This window comes from Sus scrofa, chromosome 3 (assembly GCF_054392235.1).
Source record: "Sus scrofa isolate SSC_HxYL_T2T_F1_AM1 chromosome 3, Sscrofa_HxYL_maternal_Yorkshire_Landrace_v2.0, whole genome shotgun sequence".
Lineage (NCBI taxonomy): Eukaryota > Metazoa > Chordata > Mammalia > Artiodactyla > Suidae > Sus > Sus scrofa.
This window is the reverse complement of record NC_139385.1, coordinates 129,763,349-129,780,552: the sequence shown is the minus strand read 5'-3', so window position 1 is coordinate 129,780,552 and position 17,204 is coordinate 129,763,349. Positions and strand designations below refer to the sequence as shown.

The 17,204-nt window shown below is 40.4% G+C and overlaps 1 protein-coding gene and 1 long non-coding RNA gene across 6 annotated transcripts in view; one reads left to right on the top strand and one right to left on the bottom strand.

The window, feature by feature from the left end:
• LDAH (lipid droplet associated hydrolase) overlaps nucleotides 1–17,204 on the bottom strand; it is a 111,589-nt gene that overhangs the window by 19,476 nt on the left and 74,909 nt on the right. For all 5 annotated transcript variants that reach the window (XM_005662712.4, XM_013996308.3, XM_013996307.3 and 2 more), the window contains one exon: nucleotides 11,640–11,880. In XM_005662712.4, coding sequence (XP_005662769.1) covers nucleotides 11,640–11,880 — 241 coding nt within the window. The remainder of the gene's footprint in view (nucleotides 1–11,639; nucleotides 11,881–17,204) is intronic.
• The window catches only part of LOC146404936 (uncharacterized), a 639,839-nt gene that overhangs the window by 558,878 nt on the left and 63,757 nt on the right, over nucleotides 1–17,204 (top strand). The gene's annotated exons all lie outside the window — the stretch shown is intronic.

Here is a 17,204-nt window from a genome sequence, read left to right as displayed (position 1 = left end):
TAATTAAGGTTTAAAGAAAACCTCACTGAGTGCAATGTTCTGTTTTATTTGCTACCATCATCTTCTGAAATCTGCATAGTATTCAGGTATCACCACAGGACTTCAACTCACAGTGGAGTGGCTAAAGGAATGAAATGAGTGAGGGTTAAAGTTGGAAGACCAACAGGACACTTATCTCACAGGTTAAATGGTACCACTTAATTCTTCACGTACACATCACCTACAATAGAAGGCTGTCTTCTGTTTAACTCCATCACCTATCAGGATGTCATTTTGTCCGTCTGAAAATCCCAACTCATCTTCAAGTCTAAATTCGTTTGTCCCCTCCTCCCTTAATCTAGCAGAACTCATCTCTCCTTTCTTGGTGTTGCTCCTGCCCTGTATCTGTTCATAATAGTCCTACATTCTTCATGTTTATTTACCCTACCATGCTGGAAATAACCCAAGGACATCAGTGATACTTCATTTACTGTTCTCTCCAGTGCCTATCCAAGTGTTTGCTTCATGGCAGGTGTCAGTGTGGGCTATAAATTAAATAAATAGGAAGGGATTGTTGTTTTTTTGTTGTTTGGGGGATGGGAGGAGATGGGTCAGGAGGAAAAACTTGCTGCCTTCCTTGAAGTGGTACAAAAGCTGACATGAGAATGGGGGCCAGAACTGGAGGGCAAAGCACACTGACAATGGTAGGCCGAGCTGGCAGGTATTTGTACAAAACTAGGACAAATCATTACAGGCAAAAGGGGCATTCTAAGAGTTTTTGTTGATATTGGCACCAAACTAGGCCATATAAACCACTGGTCACAATAGTGAGGGAAAATGCAGAGGGAAGTAAAACTGCAATTAATGGGTACAATAGGAAATTTAGGGGGGTTTGAATAGTTCTCTGATGTAGACCGAGTTGTGCTGCTGTTTTGGAGGTATGTGGTCGAGCGCCACTAGTAAGGTTTCACAGTAGAATGACCTCATTTGATGGGTTTTGGCTTCATACTGGGGAGAGAGGGTTGATGGTGCTGGAGCAGAGGGAATTACTGGAGATGGAGTTTAATTAGGGTTGGTGAATTCTGGAGGTAGGAAATCTCTCATATGTGAGTGTGTACACTACAATATAAAATGTGACTGTCACTCTTATCTGTTCTGACCAGGATATTATTTCTAGTTGCTCTGATTTTCTTTAAAATGGCTGTTAGGTTTTATATGCCCAAAGTATGCCATAATGTTTACAAGGGAAAAAACCCATCTCTTAAAAAGGGTTTAGTATACTCACCTCCATGACGGGAGGGTGGCTGAGGACAGTAGCCATTGGTAAGCACACAAACAGAGGTGAAATAGTGAAAAGATTCTAAATTCTCTCTAAAATAAAAAATGTACTACGAATAATCATGGGAACTGAGACAGGCTCTCCCGTGGCTAAGTGCACCTAGACATGTTTCACGGAGGGCCTCCCATAAACAAACTGCAAACTCCAGCCTGAGATTGTCTTGTCAGGGCTCTTGACGCCCAAAGACATTTACGAAGGATATGGCTGTGGTGGGCTTTAGTTACGGCACAGAGGGTGGAGTGAACTGCTGTCTAGATTACTAGTTAACTAGTACGAATGGAGTTAACTAGCTAGGTGTTTGGTAGGTCCATGGAAGAGGAGTACCAAGCCCATCTTGGAGTGGGGATGTAGTAAATACTACATACCCACCCAAACACCCAAAACACTCCTGTTTCCTCAACTAGAGACGTGGGAAAGCCGAAACCTACGTCTTTTCCATCTCTCTGATAGCTGGGGATATGGCCCAGTTCTGGCTGCCAATGGAGAGGCGAAGTTCCTGGGTGAGGACTTCTCTTTCTAAGCGAACCAAAGCCTCATCAGGATTAAGCCTCTGCTTTTGCCCCATTTTCCTTAATTCCATCTGAATGTCAGAGAAGAGGCCGAGAGGGGCAGAAATCATCATGTGCTCATGAGATGACAGGCATGAGGATAAATGTCCTAAGGACAAAGAGTGGAAATCTAGAAAGAATCCACATTCTTTTTTTTTTTTTTTTTTTTGTCTTTTTGCCATTTCTTGGGCCACTCCTGTGGCATATGGAGGTTCCCGGGCTAGAGGTCGAATCGGAGCTGTAGCCGCCAGCCTACGCCAGAGCCACAGCAACGCAGGATCCGAGCCGCGTCTGTGACCTACACCACAGCTCACGGCAAACGCCGGAACCTTGACCCACTGAGCAAGGGCAGGGATCGAACCCGCAACCTCATGGTTCCTAGTCGGATTCGTTAACCACTGCGCCACGACGGGAACTCCAGAATCCACATTCTTGATGGCCCTGTTGAAATATTATTTACCTCTGGACTCTTCCTTTTAAATTTCTTGGGGCATGAGGAAAACAGACCCCTATTTGTTTAGGCTACTGTAACTTAGCTTTCTGTTATTTATAGCCAAACTCAATCCTAGCTAATAAAAACAAGTAAAAATGGGGCCTCTGAATTTTTTTGGTCAACAGGTGTTGATGTTGTCCTTAACTTCCTATCAGATCCTGGTACTTGAGTCGGGGACATCAAGCTTTATCTATACATAGTAGGACGTCTCTGAGAGGAGGCAGAGGTAGGAGCTGACTGGCTACACTTTCCAAGGATAGTTCCTCCTAGCACAACTTCTGACTGGTCCTGAGGTTGGCAAGATGTTGCTGCACATAGAGGAGTTAGCAAATTTGTAGGGTTGAGGAGAGACTGAAACTGGATGGTCCTGGATCCTAAACTCCAGCAGAGCTGCTCAGGCAGAGTTAAGGCTAGGCACTCTGAGAAGCATAAACCAGGCAAGTCTGTCAGAAGTTAAGCAGGACTACATGTGTTTAGAAACCCAGGGGAAGTCTTCTTATAAGGAGTTCTTGGTTTTTATTTTTTTTTAGATTGTTTTCTATCTTTACTATCAGTGCCAACTGTGGCTTTTTACAATGTGAAAACAAGATCTAAAAAAAATAATTCTCAGAGTTCCCTGGTGCTACACTGGGTGAAGGATCTGGTGATATCACTACCGTGGCTTGGGTTGCCGTCGTGGCGTGGATTCAATCCCTGGCCTGGGCACTTCCACAAGCCATGGGAAAAAAGGAAAAAAAGGGGGGGGGGTAATTCTTGGAGTCCCCATTGTGGCACAGTGGGAACGAATTCGACTAGTATCCATGAGTATGTGGGTTTGATCCCTGGTCTATCTCAGTGGGTCGGGGATTTGGCATTGCCATGAGCTGTGGTGTAGGTCACAGCTGTAGCTCAGATTCAACCCCTAGCCAGGGAACTTCCAAATGCCGTGAGTGCTGCCCTAAAAAAGTAAAAAAACAAAAAACAAACAAAAAAAAACCAAAGGGAATTCTCCCATTCTAAAATTTCTGCATAAACTGGAGTAATGCTTACTATTCACACAGCATATCATACTTCTCTATAAGCCAAGCCTCAAGACTTTCATTATTATAACTTTTTTTTTTTTTTGTCTTTTTAGGGCTGTACCCACGGTATGTGGAGGTTCCCAGGCTAGGGCAGAGCTGTAGCCTCTGGCCTATGCCACAGCAGCACCAGATCTGAGCTGCATCTTCAACCTATACCACAGCTCATGGCAATGCCAGATCCTTAACCCACTGAGTGAGGCCAGGGATCGAACCCGCAACCTCATGGTTCCTGGTCGGAGTTTCCGCTGTGCCATGATAGGATTTAGTTTGCAAACAGGTAGTTTTGCCTACATGACACTGAGTTTACCAAACTGAAACACATAACTCGGGACGTATGATTTTTAAAAAATAACACAACTGTTTAGAGTGACAGATAATTTAAGTATATATAAAAGCTGAAGTTGGCTTTTATAAATGGATTTTCCTAAGCTACAAACATAAATGAGAGAATAGGTAATGTGAGAGTCTGGTTTTGTGTTACGCAAAATATTATTCTGGGATGAAGTAAAAAATATTCTGAGACGAAACTTGTGATTCTTTAGTGAACCCTATGTGTCACTTCATTGAACAGTTCAGTTCATATCACTGCACATGTTTTTAAAAGTATTTCCATATTGATTAAGGAAAGGAAAGATTATGAAAGTTTCTTTTACAAGAGGGTATGAAACAATAGCAACGTAATCTATCAGGAATGCCCTTTGTCTGCACTATGTTTTTCTAGTTAGGAAACTGAAAGGAATTAAAACATCAATTTGGCCTAACCAGTAAAAAGACCTTAGGATATGTTTTAACGTTAATTATCCTGACCTGTGATACTGCTAAGCTAAAATATATTGGCTTTTAGCTTTGATCAGAAAATCCAATTTAGCTGTCTCAGTGAAAAGACTATTTTTCAGGAAATAGAAGAACATCTAAAGAAAATATGTAGTAGCAAACACTCCAGAATTAAAGTTAAAGAGGGGGGGGAAACCTATGTATTTTCTTTAAAAGTAACATTCAAAACAATCTAGTCACAAAAATTAAACTGATGAAGTAGCGTGGTTTAAAAACAAACAAACAAACAAACAAACAAACAAAAAACCCCCCAAAAAACCTGATGAAGACGTGGTAAAGTTTACAAAGAGTCCTAATTGAATCAGGACTACTCTACCCTGAGTGCTGGATAGGAAAGCTTGTTTTATGCAATCTGGGGAAGAAACCTAATACATAGGATATCAGCCTGTAAGAAGCATCATTTTTGCCTAAAGGATAACGGCATCTTCAATAATTGAGTATTTTGGGTCCTTGAATTTTTCAGTCCTTACTACAACTCAGAAATATGTGTAAAAGGATACAGAAACTCAGTGTCTATCTAGATAGGCCAGGATTTATTATCCGCCGCTTGGACTGGCAAACTTCCTCCATTTGTTTCCCTAAGATTTCTACTGAAGCACAGACATTACACAATGTGTAAACACAGCAAGTCCTCCTAAAAGTCAATGTCTGGATGACAGTCAAGCCACAGGGGAGCAGGTCTGGGGGGAGAAGGTCCGGATGGCACAGATTTGACCACTGAGAATGATCTCAGACCTGGCACCTCTTTCCCTTGATGAGCCCTCTCTTTGTGCAACATGAAAATCATGTCACTGCCTCAAGGGGTTGGTTTGAATGTTGTTACCCTTCACCATTCATGGGATATGAGCTAATCATCTGCAAGGGCCGGGGTCTTAGCTTATGAGCACCAGTCTCTCTCAACTGGGACCTTCTTCCACTTGCTGCAGCAGGTAACAGGAATTCCTAGGGGGATAGCCAGGGTAAGACTGGGTAAAGGCAGATTCTGTGGTAGTTGTTGGAAGAGGAGGAGCCAAGTGGATCCGAAAGAAAAAGGCTGGCTAGGATGACTGAGGTGGTTGGTTAAGGATTAGTCTACAGCAACTTCTAGGAGACTGAACTAAGTACCCACATAGAGAACAAACCAAGAACACAAAGCAGAAAGAACAGGTAATTCTTGCCTTCTTTCTTTTTATCCAAGGTTGTACAGACTGGGCAGGTATACGAAAAAAAAAAAGAGACCAATGAAGTACTGGTTACTGGGATATCAAAAAGCCAGATCTAGAAGAAAACAGAAAATAGAGAAGAAAGGGATGCGAGAAATATAAGGGCTGTGCTCCAAAAGTCTGTTTGCAAGTCGGTTGTCTGGAATAGAGAGAAGCCATGTGGCTGAGGGTTCAATCTGGTGTACCAAGTCTATTTTGCATATAGTATATACTTCTACTACGGAAAAGAAATCCCAGGGTTCCCCAGGCAACAATGCAGCTGGAAGGCTCTGGTTGCCTTGAGTCAGGGAGGGGAATGTGTCCTGTGTCTTGCTTCGTGATGCCTGCACTTGGAGCATCAAAAAGCTCCTGAAACACTCAGTAGGAGGTCAGTTACTGCAGCTGAAAGGAAGACTCCTTTCTCTCAAGTGCAGCACACTTCTTCAAGAACGTGTTTACGATTTTGGTGTAGAAAAATTGGAAAGAGCCTTTTATAAACACCTGTTTTAACTAAAAAACATTAAACACAGGACTATATGCTATATATTATAGTCATTAAATATACCTAGAAAAACAAAATTTTCTTTTTTTGTGTGCGTGTCTTTTGTCTTTTCTAGGGCTGCACCCGTGGCAGATGGAGGTTCCCAGGCTAGGGGTCCAATTGGAGCTACAGCTGCCGGCCTACACCACAGCCACAGCAACAAGGGATCCGAGCTGTGTCTGCAAGCTACACCACAGCTCATGGCAACGCCAGATCCTTAACCAACTGAGCGAGGCCAGGGATCGAACCCACAACCTCCTGGTTCCTAGTCAGATTCATTAACCACTGAGCCACAAAGGGAACTCTGAAAAACAAAACTTTCTTATATCCCATGTCCTGATTTGGGTTTAGAAAATTTTCTAAAGAGGTGTAAGGAAAGCACAGGTAGCTGCCTATCTAACGCCTATCAGACACTCAACCGTTTTAGGGGGAGTACACTGTAACTGGTGATTAAGTCCTGTTGATTGATACTCTTGTTGAATTCATCTACAACCTTGTTAATTTTCTGTTCTGTTATTCTACTGACTGTTGAGAGAGGAGTATTTAAGTATCCAGCTATACTTGTGGATCTGACTGTTATTCTACTGACTGTTATTCTACTGACTGTTGAGAGAGGAGTATTTAAGTATCCAGCTATACTTGTGGATCTGACCAGTTCTATCAGTTTTTGCTTCATATATTTTGCAGCTCACTTGTTTGGTGTGTATACATTTGTATTGCTATGACTCCTTGGTGGACTGATCTTTTATTATTATTATGTAATCTCTCTCTCTGTTCCTGGTAATTTTCTTTGCGCTGAAGTCTACTTTATCTGGTGTTAATCTAGTCATTCCTGGTTCCTTTTGATTAATGTTTGCATGATCTATCTTTCCCCATTCTTTTACTTTCAATCATCTACCTGTGTGATTACATTTGAACCAAGTTTTCTGAAGACAGCATATACATAGGTTACACGTTTTTTAATTTTAATTTTTATTTATTTATTTTTTTAAGGCTGTAACTGTGGCATATGGAAGTTTCCTGGCTAGGGGTCAAATCAGAGCTGCAGCTGAGGCCTACACCACAGCCACAGCAACAGCAGATCCAAGCTGTATCTGCAGCCTACACCACAGCCACAGCAACACCAGATCCAAGCTGTATCTGCAGCCTACACCACAGCCACAGCAACACCAGATCTACAGCCTGCTGCAGTGCTGGCTCCTTAACCCACTGAGCAAGGCCAAGGATTGAACCTGCATCCTCATGGAGACTATGTCAGGTCCTTAACCATCTGAGCGATAGTGGCAACTCCAGATTATAGTTTTTTAATCCACTTTGTCAATCATTATCTTTTAGTTGGTGTATTTTGACCATTTACCTATAATGTAATTATTGGTATGTTAGAGCTTATGTGTCATTTTATTATTTATTTTCTGTTTTTTCATTTCTCCGGACTTCTATGTGCTACTAAATGTTTTAGTATTCCATTCAGATTTACTGACAGCATTTTTGAGTATGTCTTTATATAGATTTTAAAGTGGTTATTCTAGAGATTACATTATATATGTAACTCAATCTCAGTTCCAGTGAAGTATAGAAACTTTATTTTCTCTTTATGTTCCTTTATCCGCTCCCATTTATAATATAATTGCTTTAAATACTTCTTCTGTATATATTTAGATCCATAGCAATGTCATAATTTTTTCTTCAACTGTTAAACATAATTTAGAAATCTCAAGATGAGAAAGAAAATGTAACTACCCACATTTTTTTTTTCTTTCTGTTTTTTCCTTTCTTATTGTTTCAAGACTCCTTCTTTTATCATTTCTTTCCAGTTTAGAGAACTTCCTATAGCTATTCTTTTAGGATAGGTCTGATGGTTACAAATTCCTTTAATTTTTCCTTCACTGGAATGTGTCTTAATTTTCTCTTCTTTCCTGAAACACATTCTTGCTGGATATAGAATTCTGTATTGACAGAATTAATTTCTATTTACACTGAAATATATGTTTTTTTTGTTTGTTTGTTTTTTGCCTCTCTAGATTCCAATGAGAAAGTAGCAGGCACCCAAATGGATTTTCCTCTATAAATAATACATCATTTCTCTCTTGCTGCTTTCAAGATATTTTCTTTATTTTAGCACTCAAATGTTTGATTATGATCTATGTTGGTATGGATTTCTTTGAGTTTACTTATTTGGAATTCATCTTGCTTCTTGAATCTGTAGGTTTACATTTTTTGCCAAATTTGAGAAGTTTCTATCTCTATTGTTCTATCTTCATGTTCCCTGATTCCTTCCTCTGTTCCCTCCATTTTACTGTTGAGCTCAAACATTGAGTTTTTTATTTCAGTTCTAAAATTTCTATTCTGATTTTCGTTAAGTCTTCTCTTTCCTGAGACTTTCCAGTTTTTCATTAGTTTCGATGATGTTTCTTAATTGCTCACTGAAGTATTTTTGTAATTCCTGCTTTAAGATCTCCATTAGAAAATTCTAATATCTTTGTCATTTTTTTTTTTTTTTTTTTTTAGGGCCATACCCGCGACATATGGAAGTTCCCAGGTTAGAGGTCAAATTTAAGCTGCAGCTGCTGGCCTATGCCACAGCCATAGCAATGTAGGATCCAAGCCATGTCTGCGACCTACACCACAGCTCATGGCAACACTGGATCCTTAACCCACTGAGTGAGGCCAGGGATCAAACCTGCATCCTCATGGATACTAGTCGGATTCATAACCACTGAGCCACAACAGGAACTCCTCTCTGTCATTTTGATGTTTGCATTTATTGCCTTTTTCCATTCTGGGGTTGAGATTTCTGGGGGGGGGGGGCTATTATGACAAGTGATTTTGAACTAAAACATGGACAATTGGGGTATTGTGTTACGATACTTTATTTTATTTTAGCTGGGTTTTTTTTTTCTGACACTTCTCCAGCAGGGGAAGTGGGGAGGGAGAAGTGCCACCTCACTGCTGCTAGGCGGGGTAGAAATCCAGGTTTTCCATTTGTTTTTTGTGGAGGGGCTCCTCATTCTTGCTGGGCAAGAGTAGGAATTCTGACTCCCCACTATGCTTCCACTGTTTCCTTCCCTGCTGGGAGGGGTAGGATGGCTTTGGAACTTTTCCTTTTTTTTTTTTTTTTTTTTGTCTTTTTGCCATTTCTAGGGCCGCTCCTGTGGCATATGGAGGTTCCCAGGCTAGGGGTCTAATCGGAGCTGTAGCCGCTGGCCTACGCCAAAGCCATAGCAACGCGGGATCCGAGCCGCGTCTGCAACCTACACCGGCAACGCCGGATCGTTAACCCACTGAGCATAGGGCAGGGACCGAACCCGCAACCTCATGGTTCCTAGTCGGATTCGTTAACCACTGCGCCATGATGGGAACTCCTTGGAACTTTTCCCCACAAGACCTGCACTGATCTCACAGGAGTGGTAGTGTAGTGGCCTTATCACTGCTGGGCATGGTGGAAGTCCTGCTTCTCCAGTCAGCCTCCCCTGGACACCATCCCATGGGGAATGAGAAGGGGGTCTCATTACTCTTGGGTGTGGGATTAAGTCCAGGCCTCCCAGGTGACCCCTGTGAGTACGGGTAGGAATAGGGTTACGATTTTTACTATGGTGTATGGCTAGATTAGGGCAGTTATCATCTAAAAGTTTCTTTCAGAAAGGCTGCCATTTTCCTGGTCCTCTGGCTACAGTGTGAAGGCTTATTTCATGACTTTTTTTTTTTTTTAATCTGTACCCATTGGTGTTTCTGGGTCACTGGCTCCAAGTCTAGGACATGTGAGGTAAAAATAAAACCCAGGGAACTCACCACTGTTACTTTTTGGATCCCAAGGTCCCTACATAGTCTGCGTTCTCCTCCACATTTCAGAGTCTTCTTATGTTTGTTTTATATATTATATGCAGAGTTTTAAATACTTAGTAGGAGACACAGGGAAAGTACATTTATTCTATTTTCCTAGAAGCATAAATCCTTGGAGGAAAATGGATTCCTTAAATAGAGAATGCTTTTAAAAAATCCTTTCCATAGGGTAAAAAGAAAAATATTAAAGAAGGGAGAAAAAAACTGTAAAAGGGAAATAAATGACTTATTGAAGTGTACATGGAGTAATTTTATGTATGTTTGCCAGAATTTTAAGCAATTTCCATTTGATTGCAAATAATTTCCAAAGGCGTATTGGCCCTTAAAGATCATCTAGTCTAACTCTTGATTTGATCAATGACCGAGAAACAGAGAGAGGAGGGGACTAAACTGAGGTGGGAGAGGGAGTCTAAGGTAAAACCAAAATGAGATTGAGGGTTTATGACTTGTAGTCAGTCATCAACTTACTAGGCCATTTCTTTATCTTCTGTATAAGAGGCTAGACTAGAAGTTCTTCAAGGGACATCTCCAACTTCAATCTTTGGGGGTTTCTATGACTGTCCTGAGCCTCACTTCCCTGCTCCTTTTCTCATCTTCATCCTCTGCTATGCTAAGGCTATAATAAAGAATGGGGTTTGGGAGAGCATAGGGGGAAAAAATCTACAAATTCAGAAAATATACTGAAGTTTATATTGGTGATGACTGCTTCCTGCTACACAGTTGGGAAAACACTTCCCATACAATCTGTAGCTGCACAACTGTAAAGGCGGGGCTGTGACTTGTTTCTGGATTCGCTATTTACATGATCTTGCAGCGCTCGATGCAGGTGAGCAATGTAAACTTTACTCAGGAGTCCTGCCTTTATGACTGCTGGGAGCGAAGAGAAAACAGCAGCAGCTATGCTAAAAGGAAGCTTAACACAGTGGCATATTGCTGGAGTTTGAACGCTACCCACTAGATGTAGCTTTGGACAAATCATGTAACTCCTCTGAATCTCAGTATCTGCATCTATAAAATGAGGACATTTATAATACCTAAACCTCCTTAGTTCTCTTGAAGACTACAGGTAAAAGCTTAGAACAGTGCTATGAGCTGCTGCGACTGTTGTCATATCATTCATTGGGGGCTTATTAAAAATAAAATACTAGATAGATACTTTGCATATATTATATTTAACTCTATAACAATTGTTTGTGGTATGGGCTATTATTATCTCTTAAAATTTTATAGATTATTTTATTGTTAAAATCATTTGTAAATGTAGTATAAATTAGTATTAACTAAAAAAGATAAATTATATTTAGAAACAACATTTGAAGCCAAAAAGTAGCAAAAACATTTCCTGGCACATTCACAAACTATCATCAGTAAAGCATCTAGTGTAATATTACCCATGACTATTATTTTCACTTTTCTAACTTAAAAACTTCTAAAGAGAAAAATTAAGTAATAGCCTGCTCACTCTATGGGGATGTTGGGCCTGGTTTCCTTGGTTTGGATTTTGCAAAGTTCATACACAGAACTTAATTAGGGCACACCCTGGATTCCTGTAAGGACTCCATATATACTAGATACAGAATTTCTTCTCATCCCCTTGCAGCCTGAATGGAGAATCAGAAGGATAAGTTTCAAAATTAAAGCTTGATGAGGCTTTTCCGTCATGTGCAATATCCCTCACTATTTTCATTTTATTTCTAGTTTAAGACTAACTTTTGGGAGAAAAATATAACAATTTCATGCTTGATACTCACCCACTGTCTGAGATTATTCTCTCAACACTTTCTGATACAAGAATAAACATATACATTTTAAAACATGCTTACCGAGGCAGGATGGTTCCAACATATTCAGTAACGAAAATTCAGATGGACTCTGTAGGTTCATCATTCGAAGGCACATTCTCACCATCAAGGACTTGATATTCACAGGCCATGGTTTGAGTAATAAGTAGACAGGAATATAGAGAGCATATCGAAACCAGCACACAAGTGGAGTGGTGATCTTGCCGTTGGGTGACTCAGACATTCGCTCAATTGTTGGAAAGAGCAGAAAACAGCGAATGATCTATAATAAAAAACATTCTTTGATGAGAAAGTTTCTTTTTTTATTTTTATTTTATTATTATTATTATTATTTTTTGTCTTTTTGCTATTTCTTTGGGCCGCTTCCGTGGCATATGGAGGTTCCCAGGCTAGGGGTCCAATCGGAGCTGTAGCCACCGGCCTACACCAGAGCCACAGCAACGCAGGATCCGAGCCGCGTCTGCAACCTACACCACAGCTCACGGCAACGCCCGATCCCCAACCCACTGAGCAAGGGCAGGGACCGAACCCGCAACCTCATGGTTCCTAGTCGGATTCGTTAACCACTGCACCACGACAGGAACTCCGATGAGAAAGTTTCTTAAGGGCTAAGTCACTGCTTTATTGTTTCCTCTATATAGTATCAACAAATGACTGGGTTTTAGAACAGGGCTGAGAAGCAGCACGCTTCACTGCCCACTACCAATCGGGGTAGGATTTACGGGTGTCCCTTAGGTTGCTGGGGTTTATTTTCAGGGTGAGAAGAAAACCAGATTCCTAGATAACTTCTTGATTGTGACAGCAATTCACAATCATTGCTGAAAGAAGGAATGAATGTATCATTGTAGTAGTTACACCAATTTGATTGACTAATGATAGCACAAGAGAATAAAGCTCCATAAAAGACATACAAGTTCTATGTCTAGTTAGAATTTCTTTTATTGATTATATTGGGAGATAGCTTACCTCCTTTTTTTTTTTTTTTTTTTTTTTTTGGCTTTTTAGGGCCACACTCGCGGCATACAGAGGTTTCTAGGCTAGGGGTCCAATCAGAGCTACAGCTGCCAGCCTATGCCACAGCAACATCAGATCTGAGCTGTGTCTGCGACCTACACCACAGCTCACAGCAATGCCAGATCCTTAACCCACTAAGCGAGGCAGGGATGGAACCCTCAACCTCATGCTTCCTAGTCAGAGTCGTTTCTGCTGCGCCACCACGGGAACTCCAAGATAGCTTACTTTTGAAAAGTTCCTCTATTCCTTAATTTTACCAGCCAAAGATAATCTTCAACGGTCCAAATATATTTTTAACAACTGATTCAACCTCAATAAAGTGTAGGCCAGGAGTTCCCATCGTGGTGCAGTAGTTAACGAATCTGACTAGGAACCATGAGGTTGCAGGTTTGATCCCTGCCCTTGCTCAGTGGGTTAAGGATCCAGTGTTGCCATGAGCTGTGGTGTAGGTCGCAGACACGGCTCAGATCCCGTGTTGCTATGGCTCTGCCGTGTTGCTACAGCTCCAACTGGACCCCTAGCCTGGGAACCTCCATATGCCACGGGAGCAGCCCTAGAAAAGGCAAAAATAAATAAATAAATAAATAAAAATAAATAAATAAATAATTAAGTGTAGGCCAGGGACAAGGGAAGTTGGAAATTTCTACCCATGTGGGAAAATGTTCAAGGACAAAAATATTATTTCAGCTCAATTCATCACAATATCAAGAAATATATTTCAATAATACTATGGAAGAAAATCACTAAAACATTTTAAATTTATCAGTACTTATCATATTAAATTTTAAAAATTAACATATGAAAATAATTTCTATCAGAGATCTGAAAAGTCAAAATAGTTAAGAACAAACCGTATTAATAACAGAGTAACATAAATGTAACATATGTGGAACAGATCACCAATGCTAATAGACCATAGAACAGGATACAAGAATGGATACATAATTTACTTTAAAATAAACTTTTAAAATGTTAAGTATAATATATTTATGGAAAGTATATAAAACATAAATGTTCAATTTAACAAATAATTTATAAAATGAACATATGTGTGGGTCAAGAAACAAAACACTGCCAACATGTCATCTTCCAATCTTAACTCCGTCCTCTGGTCACATCCTAGGTAACCTCTATCCTGACTTTCTTACTTTCCTTTGTATCAATATCCAGCATTCCTTAACACTGCAATCACTTCCTTATTTGGCTTTACACTGACACTTATCCTGTTATAAACTGAACTGTGTCTCCTCTAAACTGGTATGACTTAAGTCCTAACTCCCAAGGTGACTGCATGTAGAGATGGGTAATTAAGGTTATATGAAGTCCTAAGAGTGGGGTCCTACTCGAGAGAATTGATATCCTTATAATGACAGACACCAGAGAGCTTACTCTCTTCCTAAGAGCACACAGAGAAGAGGTCTGGTGAACACACAGGAGAAGGTGGCCTTCTACAAGCCAGAAAGAAGTTTCACCAGAAACTGACAATGCTGGCATGCTGATCTTGGCCTTCCACCTTCCAGAACTGTGAGAGAATAAGTACAAGTTGTTTAAGCCACCCAGTCTATGGACTTTTGTTATCGCAGTTTGAGCAGACTAATACCTATCCCTTAATACCATAGTTAACTTTTGTCTATTAATGAACTTTATATGAATGTAATCATTAAGTATGTTTTTGTATTTCACTTCCTTCACTCAACACTGTTTATAAGATCTATCCATGTCAATAACATGTAGCAATAGCTCATTTTCTTTGCTATACAGTTTCCATTGTAAGAACACAATTTCTTTATTTTATTGATAGTTATTTGGGTTGTTTTTACAAATATGCTGCTATGAATATTTTTATACATGTCTCTTATGTATGTGTGTATGTATTTCTGTTGACTATATCGCTTCAAAGTAGAAATACGGGGTCATGTGAAATGCATATGTGCAGCCTTAGTAGATAATTCCAAATGGTCTTCCAAAGAACCTGCACCAATTTACTCCCTTACCCTCTACATGAGGGTTCATATTGTTACATATCCATACTACATTTGGTACTGGCCAATTTGTAATTGTAATTGTAACTGCAATTGACTAACCTGGTGTTTAGAGGTATTTCATTGTGGCTCTAATTTATGCTTCTCTGATGCTGAATAAGGCTGAAAAAGTTTTATGTTTTTTGGACATTTTCCACAAACTCTGAAGTGCTTATTTAAGTCTCTTGCACATTTTTCTATCAGACTTTTTTTTCTTATTAATTTGTAGAAGTTGTTTTTTTATTCTGGATACCAGTTCTTTGTCATGCTGCAGTCTTTGGCTTGCCCATTCACCCCTTATTCTTATTTTTTTCTTAATGGAGATAAGTTCTTAAGTGTGATGCACTTGCACTTAACAGTCTTTTCTTTTACAGTGACTGTTCTTTGTCCCTGTTTCAGAAATGCCTCTACAGCCTCAAATCACGAAGGTATTATTTTTTCATTCAAAATGCTTTCTTAGAAATTAGATAATGCTACTTCTTATCTTTTCTACCATGTGGATTTAAGCCCTGGGCTATGTTTAACTTCAGTTATGAGTCTGTTCCTTTGATTTCAGGCATCAGTGATTTGCCATTTCCCTTATGTATTTACATTCCTTCTTCTGGATGAACTTAATGCACTCTTCCTAGTAGGACCTCACGGTAAAAGTGGGTTTTTGTGGACTCAGTCTGTTTTTCACCTTCCACTGGTCAACAGTCCTTTTTCATAGTAAGCGGTTTGGTGGCACTGACCCAATGTTAAAGTTGATCAGGTAATGCCTGTCAGTCTGCCTTCACGTCTTGCTTGCTAATAGAGAACAGGCATTAGAGGGTAAAAACTTTGGAGGACTCTTCTTTCTAATCGTGCTCTTCTTGTTTTTCCTTGGTCATATCTATCAGCTAAATGCTCGGCCATTTCCTGCAGATTTTTCCTTTTCTCTCAACAATATCTGAGATATTTTAGTTGTTTCTTGTTTGGTCACAATAATTTGACCTCTACTAGATCTCCTCTGTCACATAAGTAAGAACATACTGTTCCCTGTGGCCTTCTTTGGGAGCAAGGAGCCACAGCCTTTTCAGATGATTTTTAAAATGCTGGATTGGTAACAACACATTACAAAATGCTCGTAATGTGCTATTTGAATGAATGCCGGTTTTCAGCCAGAATGGAAGTTTCTGCCATCTTGGCATCTTCTCAAGTACAAAGCAGAGGAGATGCTAGATGGATTGTACTTAATAAAGACTTTATGGGGCATTCATGGGCACTTAGGGGGGAGAGCACTAGAAGGGCCTCTAGAATGTCACAGATGATCCAGAATCCTCCAATCAGAGCAAGCTACCTATACTACAATGGGTTTATATAAGCGTTATATATAAAGAGTCTCACAAAGGTTATGAGATCTCTGTATAGTCTGACTGGACAAGAAATGTCAGTTAAGGGAATCACTCTCCCTGGATACCATTTTCAGTGTGAACTCAGTGCATCTGAACACAAACAGGCAAGGAAGGAGATCAGCTTCGGAACCCCGGTACTTTTCTGACACTTGGTCGTCTGCTTCTTTCCTTCTAACTTAACATGGGGATACAGCATTCCCGATTCATCAGCCATGACAATGGCGTAGAGGACACAGGGGAAGTAGAGTATGGAGCACAAGCATCATGACTATACTATCTTTAGTCTCAGGAAGCTTAAGTAAAGAACCTGACAGCTTTCTGACATCTGCAGGGCTCTTGAACAGGTCTCCCCTTTTCGTATTCTACATATGCTGGGTATGCTGCTATGTCATCTTTGCCTCTCTGTTAAAAGATATTCTTCAGGACTGCTCCCAAAGGCTCAAAGTCAAATGGGTTGCTGTCTCTCTTAGAGATGCTGAATATGCCCTTTAGACTGGCAAAAATTAAGAAATCTAATAATACCAACTACTGACAATGTGGATCACCAAGAGCTTTTAAACAATACGGCATGAGATCTTAGCCTTTTCTCCTTTGTTTCTGAAAGTACAATCACTTTAGTGGGTATCTGCAACTCATACAGAAAGTAAATTTAATCATATTATCACATGTAATTCAGGGATCTGGCATTTCACTTGGATACCAAAGACCATGCTTTAAGAGCCCGAGAGGTAGAAAAGCCACTGGAGTGGTGCTACAGTTAACCACTGATTTTATACCTTCAAATGGACACTTCTTCTCCTCTCATTTGTGTAATTCTTTTTTTTTTTTTTCTTTTAAATGGCAGCACCCGCAGCATATGGAAGTTTCCAGGCCAGGGATTAAATCTGAGCCACAGCTGTAACCTACACCACAACTGGGGCAATGCCAGATCCTTTAACTCACTGTGGCAGGCTGGGGATCCTTCAACTCACTGTGCCAGGCCGTGCCTCCGTAATGACCTTAGCTGCTGCAGTTAGATGCCTAACCCACTGTGCCATAGCCGGAACTCCCTTGGGTAATTCCAACATCATGAGTCCTTTAACTCCTGTAAGTGCTGCCGATGTTCTGTTGGACTTAAGGCCTGAGAGGCAAACAGGGGTGGATTTCACTTGTAGGGGTGGATGTCTACAAAGCAGTCT